The sequence below is a fragment of the Delphinus delphis genome, chromosome 1 (genome assembly GCF_949987515.2).
Source record: "Delphinus delphis chromosome 1, mDelDel1.2, whole genome shotgun sequence".
Taxonomy (NCBI): Eukaryota; Metazoa; Chordata; class Mammalia; order Artiodactyla; family Delphinidae; genus Delphinus; species Delphinus delphis.
In genome coordinates, this window is record NC_082683.1 from 173,156,753 (window position 1) to 173,178,192 (window position 21,440).

The window sequence follows — 21,440 nt, forward strand, 5'->3', positions numbered from 1 at the left end:
AAAAGTGGAAACAACCTGTGTCCATCAAACGATTAACTGATAAGTAAAATGTGATATACACATACTACTGATACATGCTACAACATAGGTGAACCAGAAAGCACTATGCTAAGTGAAGGAAGCCAGTAACGAAAGACCACATATGGTATGAAATGTCCAAAATAGGCAAATCTATGAGGACAGTTAGTAGATTAGACAAATCTATAGAGACAAATAGCAGGGATGAGTGTGGAGTATGGGGACAGACTGAGGTTTTTTGGGGACAGTGGCAATGTTCTCAGCTTAGATTGTGGTGATGGTTGCATAAATTTGAATATGCTAAAATGCAATGACTTGTAAAAAAATTCCAATAATTTATTTTGAAATCGAATTTTAAAAATGTGTAGACTCAGTTGTTTGGGTTTTTTTTGTGAAAGAAATCTGTAATTACAGATTTCTTAATGATTTAAGCATCAGGTCAAACTTCAAGTATTTTATAATAGAGATACTGGTACAAATGCATACTTTCTTATGATTTTGTCCTAAATTTGTCCTTAGCTTTTCATTTTATGTATTTTCAACCTGACTTCTACTAAATACATGCAAATTTTTATTGTACTGACTGGTCAACACATCTTAAACTAGCAAATCTAAAACTCGTGCTTCCCTAGATCAGTTCAGGCACAAATATTTTAATAGTCTGTCAACATTCATAAAAATTGTTTGAAACTTTCCCATCAATTTTCATAGAGTCATGTAGAATGAGTTTTATGGTTTTCTGAACACAAAGAAAACACAAAGAAAAAATTAAAATTCTTTTAAAGAATTTAAAAATTAAAATTCTTTTATTTGAAAATCTTAAGAAATTTCACTTTTTATTCCTGCTTAGTTCCTAGGCTTACAATGTAACTGTAAGTCTTTGTGTTTTTATATTCACTGTGATACAATTATCAGTTGACTACCATGCGCAACAAGTTAGAAAAATTTATTGATTCAGATAGTAAAAGAAAAGTTAAAAAAAAGAAAATAGTGTATGTGCTCTCATTGTACTATTACTTTGGAAAATAACTACAATTAATTATTATGAGACTTAAGACTACATGTTGTTTTCTGATTATCTCTAATAATATAAATAACATTGCGTTATATATATTACTACATCTACATTCAGAAAATCAATAGAGCTGTCCTCAGTTGTCTACATTGTTACATGTCTTACCTTTGTCTTGGCAAGCTGATGAGGGGTTGTTTATGACATCTCTTGCTAAGGCTAAAGAGCTTGTGTACAATTTTCTGTGCCTTTAGGAAAAGTTGCTTCATGCTGTTCTCCAGTTGTTCATAGCGGCGCTGAAAATTAGAGTCCATTGTCCACAAATGCATTATGGTAGATGTGTTGAGGAAATAATTCATGGGTAGCCTTTTCATAAAGAACTTGAATTCATCTGAAAAAATGTCAAAATTCAACACTTTAATAATAAAATAATTATTTTCCCTTTTCCCCAAAACACATTTAGTATGTTAATGTTAAAAAAGAATACAATCTATTATTTTCTGTGTAGCAAATTAATGGCAAGAAGGAAATTTTTTTATGCTTTAGGATTGTTGTCTTTTTTTGTTCCCCTCAAGAAAGAACATTCACAGAAAAAGATAATTAAAAGAATCGTGCTACAGCAAATAATGGGGGCAGAAAGTTTAAGGTGAACTTAATTTTTCCACATTCTCCTTTCGATGGTATTTGAATTTGATGATACTGAAGTTTTTCCCATAGGTAGTGGTCATTAATCTAGCTTTCATTTTTTGGCAACAGTATTAATAATTTGTTCCAAGTATTGTTCGTTAAATAAATATTCTCAGAAAATTTCATTAAATCAGTATATATATATATTATCATTACTAAGTTATTATATTGTTTAAGGAAAAAGAGGAAACTTTTATAGTGTAAAATATAATATTCAATGATGTACTCTGGTTGTTCCCTTAGTAACTGACCACATTTCAATTTGTTAAAACAACAGTTTAAAACCTAACTGTATAATTAAGAGAAAAAAATAAAAAAGAATTTAAAGCTCCAGTATTGGCTTTTTGTGTGTGTCAATAATTATTATGTCTAAATTATTTTCTTTTCAAATGTCTAAGTAACTAACAGTAGGAACAAAAGTTGACACTACAATAAAATAATCATCTGAAAGGTCTATTAATTATCTCAACACAGAAGAGCCAAAAGATAGAAACAACCCAACTATTCATCAATAGATGAATGGCTCTACCAAGTGTGGTATATACCTAAAATAGAATATTACTGAGCCATAAAAATGAAGTTCTGATGCATGCTACAACATGGATGAACCTTCAAAATATCATGCTAAAAGTGAAATAAGCCTGAGAACAAAGGACAAGTATTGTATGATTCCACTTATATAAAATATTTAGAATGTTCAAGTTCATTGAGACAGAAAATAGATTAGAATTTACCAGGGGATGGGGGAAGAGCAGATGGGAAGTTTTTGCATAATAGCTATAGAATTTCTGTTTGGGGTGATAAGAACTTTTTGGAAAAGAGACAGTGGTGATGGTTGCACAGCATTGTGAGTGTAATTAATGTCACTAAATTGTCCATTTAAAATGGCAAATTTTATGCTATATACATTTTACCACAAAAATATTTAAAAAAACAGAAACAAAGAGAGTAGAGCCTTCTCCCCATCTCTCCTTTTCTTCTTAAATATTATGATCATGGACTCAAAACATAAACTTTTTATTTATTTTAGTATTTCTTTAAAGGATTTATTGTGTTTAGCATACCACATTGCCCCCAGTTCCATGTTGGAGTGGCTGGGTTTCCTCAGCATCTATACTCCAGCACAGGACAAGATTTGGAAAATGTTTTCAGTGGCTGAAGATGTTTTATTTAGTAAGTGATACAAACCACATTTTAATTACTATTCTACCCATAAAAGTGTTATATTGCATGCATTAAACCTCAGTCTTTCTGTGCCTTAATTTCCTCCTTTGTAAATGAGATAGAAAGTTTTGGATAATAATAATCTCATTTTATTTTTAAATTCTATGGTGTTACTGTTGTTTTAAATGACTGTTAGTTTTAAATATCCAATTCAAAAACAGTTGTTTTCAAATAGCCAGTTACAGGCATTAGTGTTTAACTGAACTTGGACAAGGTATGTTAATACCGATTCCTTATTAGTAGAGAATGGCTCAATTGCAGTGTTTCAAAACCTCCAAATTATCATCCACATTTTAAAAAATATGCCGTTAACATGGGAAAAGATAAACTACACTGATACATATACATATTTAAAGCAACTAATTTATAGTTTTATAAATCAGGACTATTTCAATAATCAAATCCAAACTATTTCATCAGTGATGGAAAATGCAACTTTTAAACAATTAACAGAAAATTATATTCATGAATTTTGGGGTTGATATTTTTTCTAGAGGAAATAAATACAAAGTTCTGGCATCTTTTGGACATTAAAGGTATAGACTTTACCAGAAGAACAAGGAAAAAAAAAAACAAAAGGAAAAAATAGGACATTTTATTGCAAAATCTATGGGGAAAGATTTTTGAGAATATATCCATTTGATGTGCTTCAAATCATTTTTTTAAGTAAGCAGGGTATAAATAAGAGATACATTTTAAAATTCCAATTTCACAGTACCCTACATTTTGTTTGGTCCCATATGTCTCTTTTGAGAAACTCTCTCCTTTGAATAAAGGAGTTCGTGCATGGAAACTGGAAAGCATTCCTTGGATTATTCACAGAGCAGATGCCACTACTGTGAAAACTAATCATTCATTTCATTGTCATCTTTTACTTGAACACTTTTGATAAGCCTTTATTGTTTCATGGGTATGCATATTTTAGTTATTTTCATTGTTTGTTATAGTAGCATTATGAAAGTTTCTAAATCAGTAAATTTCATTCACGTTAAAGAATATGTTAATTTATTTAATTTTACCAAAGTGTATGTAATAGTGTATGTCCGTTGAAAACTGGCACTATGTAATTTCTAAGAAACAGTTTTAACATGACATTTGAATAATTACTTCATTATGAAGTCATTAAGAGTCACCACTGACAGTCACCCAAAACATTTATTGGACACCTGTTGTGTACAAAACATACAGATGTTTCAGTCTATGAGTGAGAATATGAATAAACCTTTCATCTTATTTTTTTAATGAAAAATAATATTAAATATTTTTAAATGTTATAATAACATCTTATCTAAAATTCATTCTACTTAGAAGTCAATAGAACCTCCAGAAATATTCCTGTGGATATCTTTTCTTTTATTTTTGGCAATTAGTAAAGTTCTTATTTATAGAATATGAAAATAAAATTTGAATGATACGTTAGAATTATTATATAAATCTAGAGATTTACGTAACTACAAAGAGAAAAGATAATGATTAGGGGACACCAGATAACACTTTACCTTACAATAATTTCCAAACCCATGTAGGAGATAAAGTGCTGTTGCTTTTCACATGGCAAGTAAACAATGACTAGCCATACTTTTGGGGGGGATAAATTTATAAAAGAAAACAAATTAATGTCATATAAAAATAGCCCCGGAGAAATACATTCAATATCTGAATTACTAGAGAGAGATTAATCTGGAAATCCCTGTTTGCTAAGTATGTATGAACTGAGTACTTCTGCTCAGCATAGTTTTGAGGACTATAGAGAAACAAAACAACAACAACAATAATACTAGTGGTAATAAACATCCTGTATGCTGGAAGGAATTTACAGTCAGTCGTCTTCGCAAAACTAATTCACGTGAAGCAAAAAATAATACGAAGGTAGTTGTATGATATTAATGAATTCTGTGGAGGTGAAGAGAATTAGGGTAGGTGACATCTTTCCAATAAATTATAGAAGACTAGCCAGGCACCGTGTTAATTCTCTAGATTACAACTATTCCTCCATTAAAAATGAGGTTTTTTCTAAAATAGCTGAGCAAGGTTTGTTGGTGTTTTTCCCCTCTCTAATGCAAACTCTAGTTAACATTTGATATCTAATTAGCTAATTTTGAAACTAATTCGCTCTCTCTCTCTGTTAACATGAGTTCTTACTTTGGTAGGAACTCAATTTTAAGTGCTTTAAATATTAACTCAATCCCCCCAATAATCCTTCATGTAAATTTTACTGGAGCTGTTATGTATGTAGAATGCTGACGATTTCTAGTTTCATGACTTCAATGTCAGCAAAAATATTTTATTAATGCTACTGCATTTGTATATTGATTTTATGTATTTATATATTTATGCACTTTATTCTCATGCTTCACAGTTGAATTAAATAGGTGAGAGTGGAGAATGGAACATTTTCAGGGTGTAAAAGAACCAGCCATAATACATAGAGCCTGATTTGTGTTTCTGCCTTTATTGATGAGCATGAAAAGCATTGACCAATGTATTGATAATGCATTTTCACATATTCAGAACCTCTGATCAGAACTGCTTTGGAATATATTTTCGAAGGTGTTCTAAAGCATTCTAAATTTTCTAGAGCTTTGGGAGCACATAAATTACTTCCTCAAAAGTGTATAAAAGTAATCAGATACTTTTGTATTATTTAGAGACAATTTCTTGAGTTATAAATCCACCAAAATATCCAAAACAGAAGCTGTTTCCATTAGAAAGTAGGACTATGGGTAGGGAGGACTCAGGGAGGAAACTTGTGCTTTTATGGTATTTATTATTTCATATGAATGTGTTATTTTACTAAAATTTAAATAAATACTGTGAATCAGTAAAAAACATAGCCAAAAAATACTATTAAATTGTCAGTACACTATGTTTATATCTTATGTTTCATACATTTACATAAAATGTTATTATTTAGTGACTTGCTAATATAAAAGTAAAAGTGTACTGGCTCACATTCCATGTTTTTTTTCCTGTATCAATTAACATAGTGGTACGCTCAAAGTATCTTTTCAGTAGAAATGACAATGCAATATGGATAATAATTTCAAGTATTATGAAAGCATAGCAATACTCTTACTACAATAACAAAATATTGTACAGTATATAGCAAAGTATGTAAAGAACATGGACACAGAGCAATCTTTAAATGAAAGGATGTAATAGGCAAAAAAAAAAATGTGTGTCAAATATATAAGAAGAATCCATGCAAACATTTGTTTTTAAGCAGGAAGGATAATCGTTTCTCATTTTGTGATACTACTGGTCTAGTGTCTTCAAACTCCTCTCTCCTGCTTATGTTTGTAAACACAGGATTTTTTGAAATAATACACGTTAATATCATATTCTAGTAACATAAATTTTCTGTAATCTGTAAGTTAAAAAAGCAAACATTATCTCCTTATACTGAATGCAGTACCGAGGCCTTATCTATACATGAACACATGGCAAATATAGTCTGTTTCTATGGATGGATTTTTGTTTATCAGTTTGTTTAGCTTTCAGTAGGTTTATACCTATACGGAGTACTATCTCCAATGCTGACAAATAAATATCAAACTACCTACCACCGGACCTCAAAGTTATTGCTCAACCAGAATCCCTTCAAATAAAGCTGTTTCTTGTTTCTTGAGAATCACAGTTTCCTAGAAGATAGTATGGATTCTTCTATCTTCCTCTGATTTTCAAGGACAAAGATTTGCCTAGCAAATAAGTTGTGAACCTTGATGCTCCAGAAATGCAAGCCTTAAGTAGGTTAAGACACAAAACTGAGAAACAAATGCAAAAGTGCGTAGGAAGAAGGGCTGATGGGGAAAAAAAGTCAAGACAGAGAAAATTTAGGTAATGGGTGTCCTGAATGGCAGAAGTTACCAATGGCTGAAATGACAATCTAACCTTTGACGGAGTACAATGAACAGGCAAATTTTGACCCATTCCATAATCCTGACTAGAACTGGTTGATTTTTAACTTTTACAAAGTATTTTATTTCCTCCAAACATTTCTCAGGGACTATTTGAATCACTTGTACCAGTTTAGAATTTTGTCAACTTCTACAGTAAATCACTGAGACGACTTTGAGTGGTCACGTATCAATGCAAGTCTATTCAAACTGTTCTATAAGCCACGGGTATAGAGTTTACGTTGAAACTGACAAAATACCATAATGCTGCATAAAGTAAACGGCAAGCCTGTTTAATAGCTTGTGAACTGGCCAATTTTCTGAGGCTACAAAGGGGTTCAAGCGGGCATAAATCAGAAGTTGAACCTAATTCCTTAGTAGCTGCCTAGAAATAAGTTGTGCTTTCCCTGACCATTTTCTTTTTCTCTGAAAGATACATCATATTTTTGTATTAAAATACTTCAATACAGCAAGACAATGAATCTGTCCTTCATTGGATTGCCCTGTTTATGAACCCCTCTTCAAATGTTTGAGAACTTACCCAAACAGAGCTTTATCTCTATAATTATAACTAACTATGTTATTTCTATAGTTATAGCTTATCTCTCTAACTATAACTAACTAACCCTAACTACAGAACAGGCAAGACCCAGGTCTTGACTTTTCCAGTGGCCTTGCAGCTACAGAGTGGATGCATCATCTAAGATATAGAAATCAGGTGTACCCACGCAGAGTTTGGATCTTAAGTTGTTGATGCAATAACAAAGAGGATGCCTACAGCAATTCTCTAAGGAGATAGTGGTTACAGCAGTAATGGTAGTGCTATTGTATGGTCAGGCCACTCAAGATGGCTGTTCTCTTGCTCTCTGTCCATCCCCTGCTTGACCAGTGCCTGCTTCACCTACATCCCACTCACATAACTGACCTTCCTAAGTACTTGCCCCAGGCTTCAGCTAGTGATTGTTCTAGCTTTAGATCAGAACTCTCCACTATGCTTATCAAAGGGGGATGACCCTCTGCTGGTTTCCTTGGCAACCAATAAGCCAACCTGATGTCAATTCTCCTATAACTGGTAACCTCCCCCTGTCTATGGGAGCAAAGATGGCCACTCTATCCTGTCCTGGTGCCTGCAGCACACGATGGAGTATCACTCCAGGACCTTGCTTCAGACGTGTAAGCTCCCCCATCCATTAAACCCTTGAGGTCTCTGTCACTGACTCTGGGCTCTTTCTTCAGTCTGGAAGCTAGGCAAGTACAAGCCTTTCAGGCCTGCGGGGTGCAGCCCGACAGCGATCCACTGTTCATTGCATTTAGCAATGGTGACCTCACTAAATAAGTCTTCTGCAAGATTTTTCACTTGGTCCCAACTATGTAGCACAAGAGTATGCTTCTCTAGCTTTCTTGATGATTCTATATGCTACCCAACATCCTTTAATAGATTCCTTATCAGGTTGGGTCAGCTAGAGCCTGTTTTTCTTACTTGCAGCAAAAAATCTGGGTGATAGAGGTACTGGTATGAGAAGTGGTTTGGAAGAGTCTCCATGGACAATAAGGAGAGTATGTGCTTGGTTTTCTGGATTAGTTGGAAAAAAAATGCTTTTTAAATCCATGCAGTATTAAAGGTGGAAGTCTGACAACAGAAGTACCACCTGTGCTCACCTAGAATGAAGAGTTTGTTGTAGAAATGGCATTTGGGATTATGTGCCTACATAGAACTGAATGAGGAGCATAAAAAATTCAAAGACTGAGCGTGACTTGGTTACTACAAATAGAGATAGCTTGCTTAAAGAGCTCAAAATCCTATACCTTTTTTTTTTTCCCTCAAAGCACAGAATGAGTACTGGTGAGTACTGGAGACTTTCAAGGACTGTGCTAAAGGGATCTTTTATCTCTTGCAGCTGTAGGGCTTCAAAACAAACTTTTATCCCAAGATTGAATTTAAATTCCTGCCAGATCTGTTAAAGTTAGAAAGAACACTGGGAAGAGGTGGGAACCTGGGAACTGGAAGGTAGATGTGGGGGATGACTGGGATGAACTCAGAATAATCCAAAGCATTGATGCTTACTTTACTTGTCCCCACGAAATAGCCCCTTCTGTCCTGCCTGATGGACTAACTCTGTCCTGCTTTCAGTCACTGTAATGATCTTAATCGAAGGAATGACCTTCGTTAGGAAGCCAATGTTCATCACGTCCCACTTTCATCACCAATCATGCCCCAGGGGAGTTTACTGAAAATATTCCAATTTTCCAATGGTTCTCAAGAACTTGCTGATTTTTATTGGAGAAAGGACATTAAACGCATTGGTAAAAAGAATACCTGCCAGCATCTCTGATGAACATTGTATTCTGTAGGATGGGAACACCAGTTACTGTGTGAAATCAGATGGGATCTCTGGTTTTAATTAGGATACAATTACCCCTCTGTGACTGAAGCCTAGAAGCAGCTATTAACAATCAGAGGCACAGTGGACATGGGTACTGTAATAGGTCCCGTGTATTACTCAGAAAAGGTCTAACCTGTAGGAATTTTAGAGTTTGCTAATCAGGTCATGGTCCCTCGGGATTTAAATGTGGAACCAGTGCTGTGAGGTCCTATTTAATTTGTATAATAGAAAAAAAAGTTAAGTCTGCAACAAAGGCCTGACTTGAGTTTTCATGAGCGAGAAGAATGCTGTCCCTGGTCCTGAATAATTTCAAGGACTCAGAACTCCTGCACCACAGCTTAAGTAGAGCAAATAATTCCTTTGCATTGTGAACTAATTCCTTGGGCTCCTAAATGCCACAATATTCCATGAATCGGAGAGTGGCCTTATAGAAATAAGATAGCAAATTGGGTTTTCCTTGAATCCTCAAATCAGGTCCAGTGGGACCCTAACCCATGCCGTGTTTATTTTCCCAGTCTCTGAATAAAGAATTAGAATACAGCATCGGCTCCCTAGCCTATTAAGTAAAATCTATAAAGGAAAGATAAAATGAAGCTTCCCTCTCCTATGAAAAGACTAAATTCAAAGTGATGTTGCTTGTTTTTTATGCTTGACACCGTTGCAGGAATTAGAGATCGGCTCAACACTGAAAATTTTGAGAATCATCATCATATTCCATCCCTAATTAACTCACATGTTGGTGATGGCTCAATCATAGAGTAACTCTAATTAAAACTGCCATTCCAGATGTGGTAGCTTACTGGTGGCAGGACTCCTCACACTAGGGATAAAGTTTCTTCTCTGGTACAAACTCTTTTCTCTATCATTGTAAACAGAGAATACTAGAAGCAATTTTCTTTCCTATGCCAGCTGCGAGAGTGAAACATACCTATTGTATTCAAGGATCAAATCATTTCGCAGCCTATGTGCGACAACTTACTTCACAGGAACGCACACCATCTCATCTTATCACGGGACATATATTGTTAATGACATCATACTGAAAAGATGTGAAACACACAAGTGGCGGGTATCCTGGCTGCTGGCCCATACTTTAGCTGTGTGCAAGGTCTGCAAATACATTTTGTGAAAACTCAAGCATCTGATGCCTGAGTGAACTTTCTGAGAGTCCAGTGGATATCTTGTCCAAAGCAAAGAACAAGTAACTATTCCTCCAGCTCCCCTCAATAACAAAGATGTACAGATCTTGGAAGTAGCGGCAGAGGAATCATCTGGTAGCATTACTTACAACAATGACTTCAGTGATCTGTCTCGGGATGTCAGAGATGCCAGCTGCAGATTCTGTTGCTCCTTATATCCTCAAGCAATCACTCTTGCTATGTGATTTAGGAATCGTTCCTGGCACAGCCTCGGGGCCAGGTTCTCCAGTTCCCCTGCTGATTCTGTGAGTAATCCAATCCGATGTCTGAACATAAATTCCTTTTCTGCTGCAGTCAGATTCTATTCTCACAAGAATGCTGACTGATACAGCTAATGGGGGCCTCAAATGTAATTAGAATCTGGAGTTCAACAAGAGTATAACAAATATTTATTGAGTGTCTAATGTGTGCCAATCACTATACTAGTTAAGTGCTAAAACTACATTAATAATCATTTTTGTAGCTATGATAATAGTACTTTCTTCATAGGTTTAGCAGATTAAATTAGGTAATTATGAAAATGTAATAGAATACCTTTTACACAATTAGTGATAAATAAATGCTAGCTATTATTTTTCTTTTTATAATTTATTCCGTGATTCTATGTGTGCTGGGCTGAGCACTTTAAGCGAATTATCTCATTTAATCCTTCCAGCAGTCCTAGGAGATGGGTACTATTATTTCGGCATTTCACCGAGGAGGACGTGTGCCTTAGCAAGGTTCAGCCAATTGTTCAAAGTGACACAGTTATTAATTAGAGCCCAGAACAAAAGAAGTCTGAAAAAAGTATGGCTCCTGCCTTAATAAACATAAACTCTTCTGGGAGTTGACAGAAAAATAAAATTATTATTCCCTATATTTAAAGACTGCTTTTCTTTGGTAGACTTTTCACAAATATTATCACATCCAATCTCATAATAACCCTGCAGGGATCGGCAGGTTTTATTGAGACTTGATGTGAAACAATTTTGAATTAAGAGATCATTACACAGAGTCAACTGTGAGAGAAAAATGAGAAAAACAATGGACTCAAAGAAATATAAAAGGAGAGACCAGTTTCTATTTTTTCTGAGGGGCAGGACAATGTTTTAGTTTTCTTTGTATTCTCCCTTTACAAAAGCCTAAGACAGCACATTACAGAGAGTATGAATTAAGAATGTTTCTTAAGTGGCTTAACCAATTGACAAGATCCAGAAAGAAACAGTTGCAGTTAACTATAAACATGTATAGAATAATTCATTTGGAAAAGCAGAGTTTGAGTTTAGTCATATAAAATATGAAGCCATGAGTGGGAAAATAAAGTTGAAATAAGATGTGTAGTACAGTTCTAAGCCTTAATATTGCTATGGAAAAAGGATTTCAGGTTGAAGGAAACATTATGAGATAAAGGTATAGATAAATGTCTTAGTTTTATGGATAAGAAACTGACAAATGGGGTTCAGATGGTAAAGTTACAGTGTATGTGAATTTCAGAGTATTGATAAATAATCAAAATATCCTGCAATGACATGTGGTCATTAGTTATAAACAAAACTGTAAGTATGTACTCATGATTACATAAGGATTTTTACATCTGGTATCTTTTAAGTATCAAGCACTCTTCTAGGCACTTAATTCTCTTAATTCTACATAGTACTTATTGCTGTTAGATCCACTGTATTAAAACCATACCTATGACTTAGAGATGCTGAGTAAATTTTGTCAGGTGGGAAGCCTTGTAAGTAATGCCTAGAGAAAAACTGCTGAACACAGAAGCAGTATCTGCCATGAGATCAAATCCATCTGAAACCTTGTACCCACCATCAGAGAATCCAGAGCCACGGTGATGCTGGTGAGAATAGAATTTACCTCATACTCTCTAAATAGGAAGTAATATTAAAGGATATATCCTTTCTCTTGAAACAGAAAAAGCATGCCAGTCACCACCCCCTGCCCCTTATACACAAATCGTCAATTTTTGCAGCAGTTTTTATTTTTCATCAATAATGAAAAATGGAGGCCAAAGAAGTTTAGTGATATCCATATGAACACAGGTCTACAGAAAAGTTGAATTAATACTTAAACTAAGACCTTTAGCCCATAATCTGTCTTTTATACTATGTGACCATCTTAGATGTCATAAACATACATGAAAATATATAATCAGTATTAAAATAATACTAATTCACATGTTATTTAACTATTAGAAACTATTTCCAAACAGGACAATTTTTAAAACTATGTAAATAAAATCATGATTTTTTATAATGTTCAAATTGGCAAATTTATAATTAAATACAAGCATTAAGGTTTTTATCTTAAGTTATTCTTATATCGTTTATTCTGGGTATAGTTCCAAGTATAGTTAGGACTCTCAATACACTATAGAAAAATTATCTTAGTCACTTCTCGCTTGATGGAATCTTAATAAATTATCTTAGAACTTTGGAAAACTGAACTTTAACAAAGAGTAGACACCCCTTTCAAATAGTGAAACCTCTGAGAAAAAAGCACCCCAGATCCTGCACAGAAAGGACAGGGAGAGTGTATCAAGAGAAAAAAGGCCTCTCCACCAGCCACAGGGCGTGTCTCTACACACAGCTAGGCAGGATTGGCTCCATGATATTCAACTGAAATCTGTTTTTTTTCCTTCCTTTTTCACAAGTCCTACATACAATTGAAGTATATACTAGAAGAAAAAAATATGATAAAATATTCAGTAAAACAGCATCAGTACCTGTGGTAGCAAATAAAGGCCTAACCTATATAAACCTATATATGTGTGTATATAGATAAATATCCTTAATTCCATCCTCAAATATTTACATATTAGCTTTAATGTAGAATTAAGAGATGTTATAATCTCTATTTTTATCATGCCATGATTGAAACTGGTTCCTCGTATTTCTTGTTGAAAGCCTTTTTCTCTGAATTCAGTTAACCAAATACACTGTGTGTTGTGTTCCTCCAATAGATTTTTCATATTACTCAAATTTGTCAGGAACTTGGCTTTTTGAATAAAGACAATATGTGATGCTTCCAATTGTTCATGCTTAGTCTATTTATTCCAAATGAAAACATCTCAGACTGTGGCGTTTACACTTTCACACTGCTGGCAGTCGTGCTCAGTTGTTTATCATGAACTTGGCACCATCATCACCAATCCAAGGCTGAGAACTCTTTCCCTAAAGCCCCGTACTTGGACAATTCTGTGTTAGAGTCTGTCAATGAGAGAAACTTGTGAGGTGTGGAAGGTGGACATGAAATGGAAGCCATTATTCTCAGAAGTTTATGATGATGAACATGAGACAGTCACATACAGTTCTTTCCAAAATTCAGTGACATGGTGGCTTCTACAGCTAGACCAGGTTCCACAGAAGTGGCAACTTGCCCAAAAGTAGCAACTTCCAAATACCTCTCCCTGGGCTCCCACTTTACAGTGGGCAGATGCTCGCAGCCTCTTGGACGTGTCCACAGACTCTGCCTTTTCCATCCATTCCATGGCTTTGAGATTAAGTGGATTATAGATGTTTCTCTAATTCCCTGTCTACCCCTTTCATTCCTTCACTTTCCAAGTTCCTCCCTCATGTAAAACACTATTTCCCATTTCAAGCCCCTTTATTCCCATAATACTTTCTGTGGCTTTATTTTCCTAAGCTCAGAGGAAGAAAGCAGGTGAGGCAGCTGTGGCTGATTTCCTACTACATCCATTGTCCTCTTACAGAACATTGATTTTAGTGCTGACCGCGATGGGTCCAAATGTAAAACTCCTTGCAGCCTCTGGTGGATATATGACAACGTCTGGCCAAAGTGGCAAAAGCAACAATCTGCATCTGTGTGTTTTGCGGGGCAAGGGGGAACTTCTGTGTGGATAAAGTTTTGCTTTTCAGATTTAGGTACTGCCCTCTTTTTTCTCAGCCTTTGCTGCATCCTTCTGAGTGAACTGCTGACCGGAAGCTGGAGCAGCCATATTGTAACCATGGGGGGAAAAGCCAACGGCAAGGGAGACATTTTGGTCTTCATCTTCTTAAGCCCTTGAAGCAGTCCTGGTCTTACTACCTCACTTCTGTAATATGCAGATTGTTTTAACTGAGGATGAAAAAGAAAGAGCGGGAAATGCAAATCTTTAAAGCAATAGTTCCTTGATGTCTTATCTTGAGAGCCCCTTATGTTCTTAGAAATTACTGAAGACTCCAAAGAGCTTTTGTTTCTGTGGTGTATTTTATAGGTATTTACCATGTTAAATTAAATATCTAGGGAATTCCCTGGCAGTCCAGTGGTTAGGACTCCATGCTTTCACTGTCAAGGGCCTGGGTTTGATCCCTGGTCAGGGAACAAAGATCCCACAAGTTGTGGAGTGTGACACTCCAAAATATATTTACTTTTTCTTGTAAAATAACAATAATTAACCCTTTACATATAAACAACGTATTTTAATAAAACTAACTATATTTTCTAAAACAAAAAATAATAATTTGGGAGAGATTGGCATTGTTTTACATTTTTGCAAACCTCTTTAATGTCTAGCTTAAGAGAAAACACCTGATTCTTATACCTGCTTCGGCACTAGACTTACTGCCATATCACACACGCTGTGATTTCTAGACACCTTCACTGTACACTCAAGAGACAATGAAATTGGAAAAAAAGCAATGAAATCTCAAAATATTATAACAAGGGGCATGATCTCATGGACCTTCTAAAAGTATCTCAGGGACCACCAGGCTTCCCCTGAGGATACATTGAGAACCTCTGTTCTAAAGAAAATTATAATATAAACTGCAGTATTCAGAGTTTATGTATTAGGTAGCAAATATATATATCATGTAGTTAAGATATAAGATAGCTATATAGTTTTATAGGTAATAACAAACATTAATACTTATAATAGGGCTTAATACTATAATAGAAATAATAATAAACAGGATAAATTTCACAGTAAGAGGCAATATCACCTTTTATGTGCTTATCAACAGAAGATGGTATGTTTCTTATTTGAAGAAAAGGGAATCTGTGATATTTATTTCCCAAGAATTTAACATACAGTGTTTCATTTTTCAAATCATCTAAACATAATAATCAAAGATAAAAATCATATGTTAGTTTAAAGTTAACAGCTGCTGTATGCTTTCAATAATCTTGCCCTTTTTCATCATAGATTATCTTGGAATTTCATGGGGCAGAGAAACCGAATGAAAACAGTTATCATCTGATTTTTTTCCTGAAATGTGCTGCCAGATTTCAAAATCGAAGCATCATATTTATTTGGTCTGCTGCAGTGGTGAGCTGCTATGACCAGAGCTCTGAAAACCACCATTACTATTCTTAGTGGAGAACTCTGAGTGACAGTCATAAAAGATATAAATGATACCAAACGGCCTGAGAACCTGATGCTTTTGTAGGCGCTTGGCATTATGTACAAGTGGTCTAATAATAAAATCATGGCAATATTACTTCTTTCTCACAACAATATTTTCAATAGTAATCTAAGCAATAAAAATAATAGCAGGTCTAACACCACTGGCAATATTAAATTGAAAAAGCAAACTGCAAAGCTAATGAACTTGTTATCAGAGGAATTGATCTATAATAGAACCAATATTTCAAGCTCCCAAATAAATGTTCAGTAAAATGATGCTTCACTATTGTGCAAGCATTATGGTAGTGATTTACCAAAGATATATGACTTCAAAATATCTTGCAGTCTTTCAAATGCTGGGGCAAAACATAAAGAACTAAAATGAAAGTACATTTATTTTAATGTTGCATTGGATTTTAGTTGTTCACAACACATTACTTAACTCATCCTAAAAAAAACTAGACTCCCAATTTCAAGAAATAATTCTTTGTATTGGAAATAATGGAAACCTTAGACCTTAGCCAGAAATGTTGTTGCTTCTCTGTATGAACAAATGCACTCAGTGCATTTGTTGTGCATAGGAACAATTCTTTATATATTACAAAAAAATTACAGGTTTCTTTTCTCTACTGGATATTAAGGAAACATAAAAAAAGATTACTATAAATTTTTACCTTTACAGGTCACTAAACATATAAACAGAAACTTATCTCTGTATTTATTTATCATCAATATCTATCTATCATCTATCTATCTATCTATCTGTCTATCAATCATCTATCTATCGTCTCTTACGTGTCTTGTAATTCTCAGGAAAGGCCACATTTTGCTGCTATAACAAACTGCTCCCAAATCCCAGATGCTTAAAACAACAACAATGTATTTCTTGCTAACATCACATGCACCATGGAGCAGTGGTGGGCTCTGCTGGGTCCCAGGCTCACAGAGGCTCTACCTGGAACTGCACACCCTGGAACATAAAGCCTTCCTGATCTTCACAGTAAGGAGAGAGAAAGTGACATGTGTTTTTGTTTTTGTGTTTTACTGCCTTAGCCCATAAAGGACACCTTTTACTTGCACTTATTCTTTGTCAGAATTTGTCATATGGCACTATGTAACTGCAAGAGGACTAGGAAGAAAAAGGGGAGTAAGTAGAATATCTGGTAAGTACTCCTCTCTCTGCAGTCTGCCCTCCTAATCATCAAACATCCTTCTCTGTTCTTCCCATGTGTAGAACATACTCCACTCTCCTCCAGGGAAGATAACACAAATATTCCATCACTGTATCAAGGGCAAAGCCCAGGTTATCTGAGAGGTGTGGACTAGTCTGTAAATCAAGTTCAGATATGGCTCCCATTTGTTTACAGGACAACAAATTAAAGAGATGAGTTATGTGCCTCCCATACCTAATATAAATGGTGGGAAAAAGAACTACACTAAACACTACTATTTGTAAAAGATGTGAACAGGAGATACAAAGAGGTTGCTGTGAGCAGCCATCCTGGAACCCACCAAGGCACACACTGTAAGGGCTCTTTACCCCAGGGGAGGAGAGGGTTTCTTGATTAGGCCTGGCTTTACTGTCTGGGAGGTTCTTCCTTTCACGATTCCCCTTTACCAGTAACTGCATCCACAGTTCTTTTCCAGAGATAGTTCTTAGATCTGCTACATTTCATTACATTTTTGCCTTTCTCTCTCTCTTAGATCTAAAGGGGACTGACGACCTGGAAGCTGTAAAGATTCTAAAGGGAGGCCACATCCTTATTCTGATCTTTTACTGAACATGCATCCCTTAGGCTTTCTCTTTCTTAACTTCTTAGTGCTTGGAGTCAAGAAGCAGTTAGTTCTTTTAAGTCTGAATGCCTGAAATGTTTGGACTTTTTCCCTTTCATGTCCCAAAGAGAGCTCATTTGCTTCTTTATCATGCAGCCAAACACAGCTATTAGCTATCAACACATACCATGAAGGCTTTGCTCTTTAACCTCTTTCAGTAGAGCTATAATTGAATGAGGCAAGTGGCTTCCCTTGCAAGTAACTGCAGACAACATTACCAAAGCACAACATGGGTAGACATCATTTCTTGCTACCTATTCATTGGCCAGTTGGCCAATATCTGCTTTGTTTTTGTTTGTTTCTCATGGAAGTATCTCACTACTAACATGCAACTACCATGGTAGTCAGGGAAGACAAGGTTATACAGTGACAACAAATCCAGAGATGACATAATCTGTGTGTCTTTGTCATTATTTTGGGACTCAATGTGAAACTTTTTTGAAAAAAATCCTATACCTCTTTAATGCATAATGCTTATGCAAAAATTAAAAGTTACTTACCTAATAATTGCAAAATCAGAAAAATAATGTTTTGCTAATAAATTCCATATGCCTGTGTTTACAATATTAAAATCCAAGAAGCTCTAAAATCCAAAGAAGAATTTATAATTAATTTGACAACCAAGCCCGATCTTATCTACTTTCTCTTGGAAACAAATCTTTCCTGAAGCGATATGAGGCTACTACATACTCCCAGACAATTTGGAGTGTTGTGTAATATGCAGTATTTGTATCATGTTATCATTCTAAAAGGTGAAATATTATGAATTCTGTAGCACATATTCCCCAAATATGTTTTGCATATGGTACTATGGACCTGTAATTCCTAAATCATGTAGAATAATGGGGTATCATGTGTGACTGCTTGTACATAGTACTTTGACACACATTATGTCTCCCCATTTTTAGTATATTTAAATTTGTGACCTTTCCCCCATTCACTATGTATTTTCTTTCTGATATGTATGTTGTTATTATTGTTAGTGTTATAACCCTCTGGGTTATAAAGATATTTATTCAGCGTAATTGCCTTTTGTATAAGTTAATATCCCACTTTGCAAGTACTCATTTTTGTCAATCAAAAATCCAATACTTTGTGATAATTTATGGCATGTAGGAAAGAGTAGAGAAAATATCTAAGGAACTAGGTAAAAATATTGATGCCAAAAATCTGAACACTGGTTCTGTATCTTCCTTGCTTACCGATGAAGATTAATCACATCTCAGAACATCCATGATTGCTTTGCCAGCACTGTGATAGAGATTGAATTTCATCTTTCTCTCAGCTCCCACCCATTACTTACATAAGTATCTATAAATGTATTGGCAACTGCTGTAGAGATGAAAGAAAACAGATTTGCTATAAAAGGAATATTAAACAAATTGGGTGAGTTAACCTATAAAACAATATCTGAGTAATGAAAAAGTCAAGAGAAATTTAAGAACTATAATTGGAAGTAATATATTTAAATTCAGTAGGTTTTATTTTGTACAAAATTATGTGAAGTATTTCTATGAATAGAATGTGGTTACCAGCTTTGTGGGCATAACAGTACCTACTACATAGAGCAGACATCAGTAGAATAAGATCATACCTACCTTTCTCCTTTCTTTTATTACAATGTCAGCATAATATTTAAAATGTCCCAGCAAAGTCTTCCCTTCGCCACTTTAATAAGCAGATTTGACAGGTGCAGCACTAGCAGGGGGCTCATAATGTATTTAAGTTTGAAAATGAGGCAATTATATTACAAAGTTCTGATTGGCTACATTTTAATTTCAGAACTATGAGAGGCACTGATTTAGCTGGTGGCTTTCTGAAGTAACCTTATACATTTGCACCTGTTCATTTTATTAAAACAGAAACACCTTGCCAGAGGTGAGAAGAGGATACTGGTCACAGAAACCATGACAGCCTGGCCCCTCTGCTCTTACTATTGATTACATTTCTTGACAGTCACATGGGAAGTTAATTACTAGTAGGCAATTAACAGCCTCGCAAAATAATAAGGAAAACATAATTATATTGAGAACTCCCCGAGACTTTTTGTAATCTTAAATGTGATATTCCCAGGTCTCTGAATAGCTCTGGCAACCCAGATTTTGGCATTTCTTTTCGTCTACATTCTTCAACTCGGGTCCTGTCCTTGACAAAATGTGGTAATTATTAATACTATATTTCCTTTCAAATTACTGAAAAGAATACTAAATTTTCATCCATCTAATTAAAAACTCCCCAAGGAATTTTTCAGTGAAAGCAAGATAAAATTTACTTTGCATATAAAGTGAATCATCTTTCTAGAAAAATAGATCTGCTTGAAAAAGACTCAGGATACCTTATCTAATATTAGTTTGTAATCTCGTTAAATTAAATTTCTGCCTTCTCTATTACAAGTTGGGAGCTCAATGAATAGATTCTAAATCCAGGCTATCTAGGCTTTGGTTCCCACACTGTCTTCCAGAAATCCTATGACCTTGGGGAAGGTTATTTACCTTCTCTGTGATACATCTGTTCTATAAAGTGGAGTAATGGGTTTGCAATATTTATTGTCATTAATTTTATCCTGAACACTAGATGTTCCCGTTCAGAGAGAGGCACCTTATGAAGTACTTCACAACACATAATAACGTGTCTGCTCCTCTTGCCCCAGTCTTTACTTCGGGGCGACATGATGAAAGGTAATGCAGTTTCTTTTCCCCATAAGTAGTCCAATACCCTCATAGATGAGGGGCCAAGAAAAATGAACTGGTTCCACCTACAAAGAGAAAGGAGACAGCTGTCCCCTTCCCTACCTAAAGGTCTCCTTGGAAACAAATGAGCTTGAATCTGAACTTCAGCTCTTTGGTATGTGAATGAAATAGCTTCAGGAACCAGCTAACCTCTTGTGTTTCAAATTTTACGTAATTGTCTCACAGCCCAGAGTGTCTCCAAATTCTGGATCTTCACCCCTCCTTGAAAAGTACAGACCCAGGGAGACAGTCGCTGCTGTCTTCCTAGCCCTTTGGGGCTTAAGCAAGGAAATTAGTATGGGTTGTGACTATTTGGCTCTCTTAAAATGATAAAAGAAGTTTTATTATCCTTTGAAATCAGAGCAATCAGCTTCTGCATTAGGGAAACAGATCTAACCGTCATGGTAGGTGAACATGTCTTTAGGAGTCTAAGAATTGTTGCAGGACAGGTAAGAAATCCAGCGAAGGTATATATTCTCACAAGAAATAAGTAGCCACCTGAGAAGATCTGTGAGGTTTAAGTGAGTTAGTGATGAAATTACTTAATAAATCACTTATAATTAGCTACTCAAAAATAGCAAAAAAGAGTCTAGCTCTAACTGATTTTTCAATGACTTTAGAAGTCAATATATTACTTATTTAAAGATGAGAAAAACTTTAACACACTGTCATTTAATACTAAACCCCCTTTCTTTAAGTTTTTATTTTAAAATAATAAAAATCCATAGGGAGCTACAAATTTGTACAGAGAGACACCTTTTATTCAGTGTCTCCTACTGATTACATTTTACATCAAGATGGCACAGTATCAAAACCAGGACACTGACATGGAATAATGCAGGTGTAGAGTTCTATGCTATTTTCTCATAAGAGTAGCTATATTAATTACCACCACAATCAGGATACAGAACAATTCTCTTAATGCAAAGATATCCGTGCTTCTGCCCCTTTATAGTCAACTAATTTCTCTTCCTCTGACCATCCCTAACCCTGACAGACACTAACCAATTTTTTATTCGAAATTTGTCATTTTGAAAATGTTATGCAAATGGAATTAGAAGATATATGATCTATTGAAACTTTTTTTTCATTCAGCATAATGCCCTCGAGATCTAGCCAA

General features: G+C 35.0%; 1 protein-coding gene across 1 annotated transcript in view; it reads right to left on the minus strand.

Moving 5' to 3' along the window:
• Positions 1 to 21,440, minus strand: part of BRINP3 (BMP/retinoic acid inducible neural specific 3) — a 415,997-nt gene that overhangs the window by 89,574 nt on the left and 304,983 nt on the right. Inside the window, exon 7 of the mRNA XM_060011102.1 lies at positions 1,199 to 1,421. Within this exon, the coding sequence (XP_059867085.1) occupies positions 1,199 to 1,421 (223 nt within the window). The remainder of the gene's footprint in view (positions 1 to 1,198; positions 1,422 to 21,440) is intronic.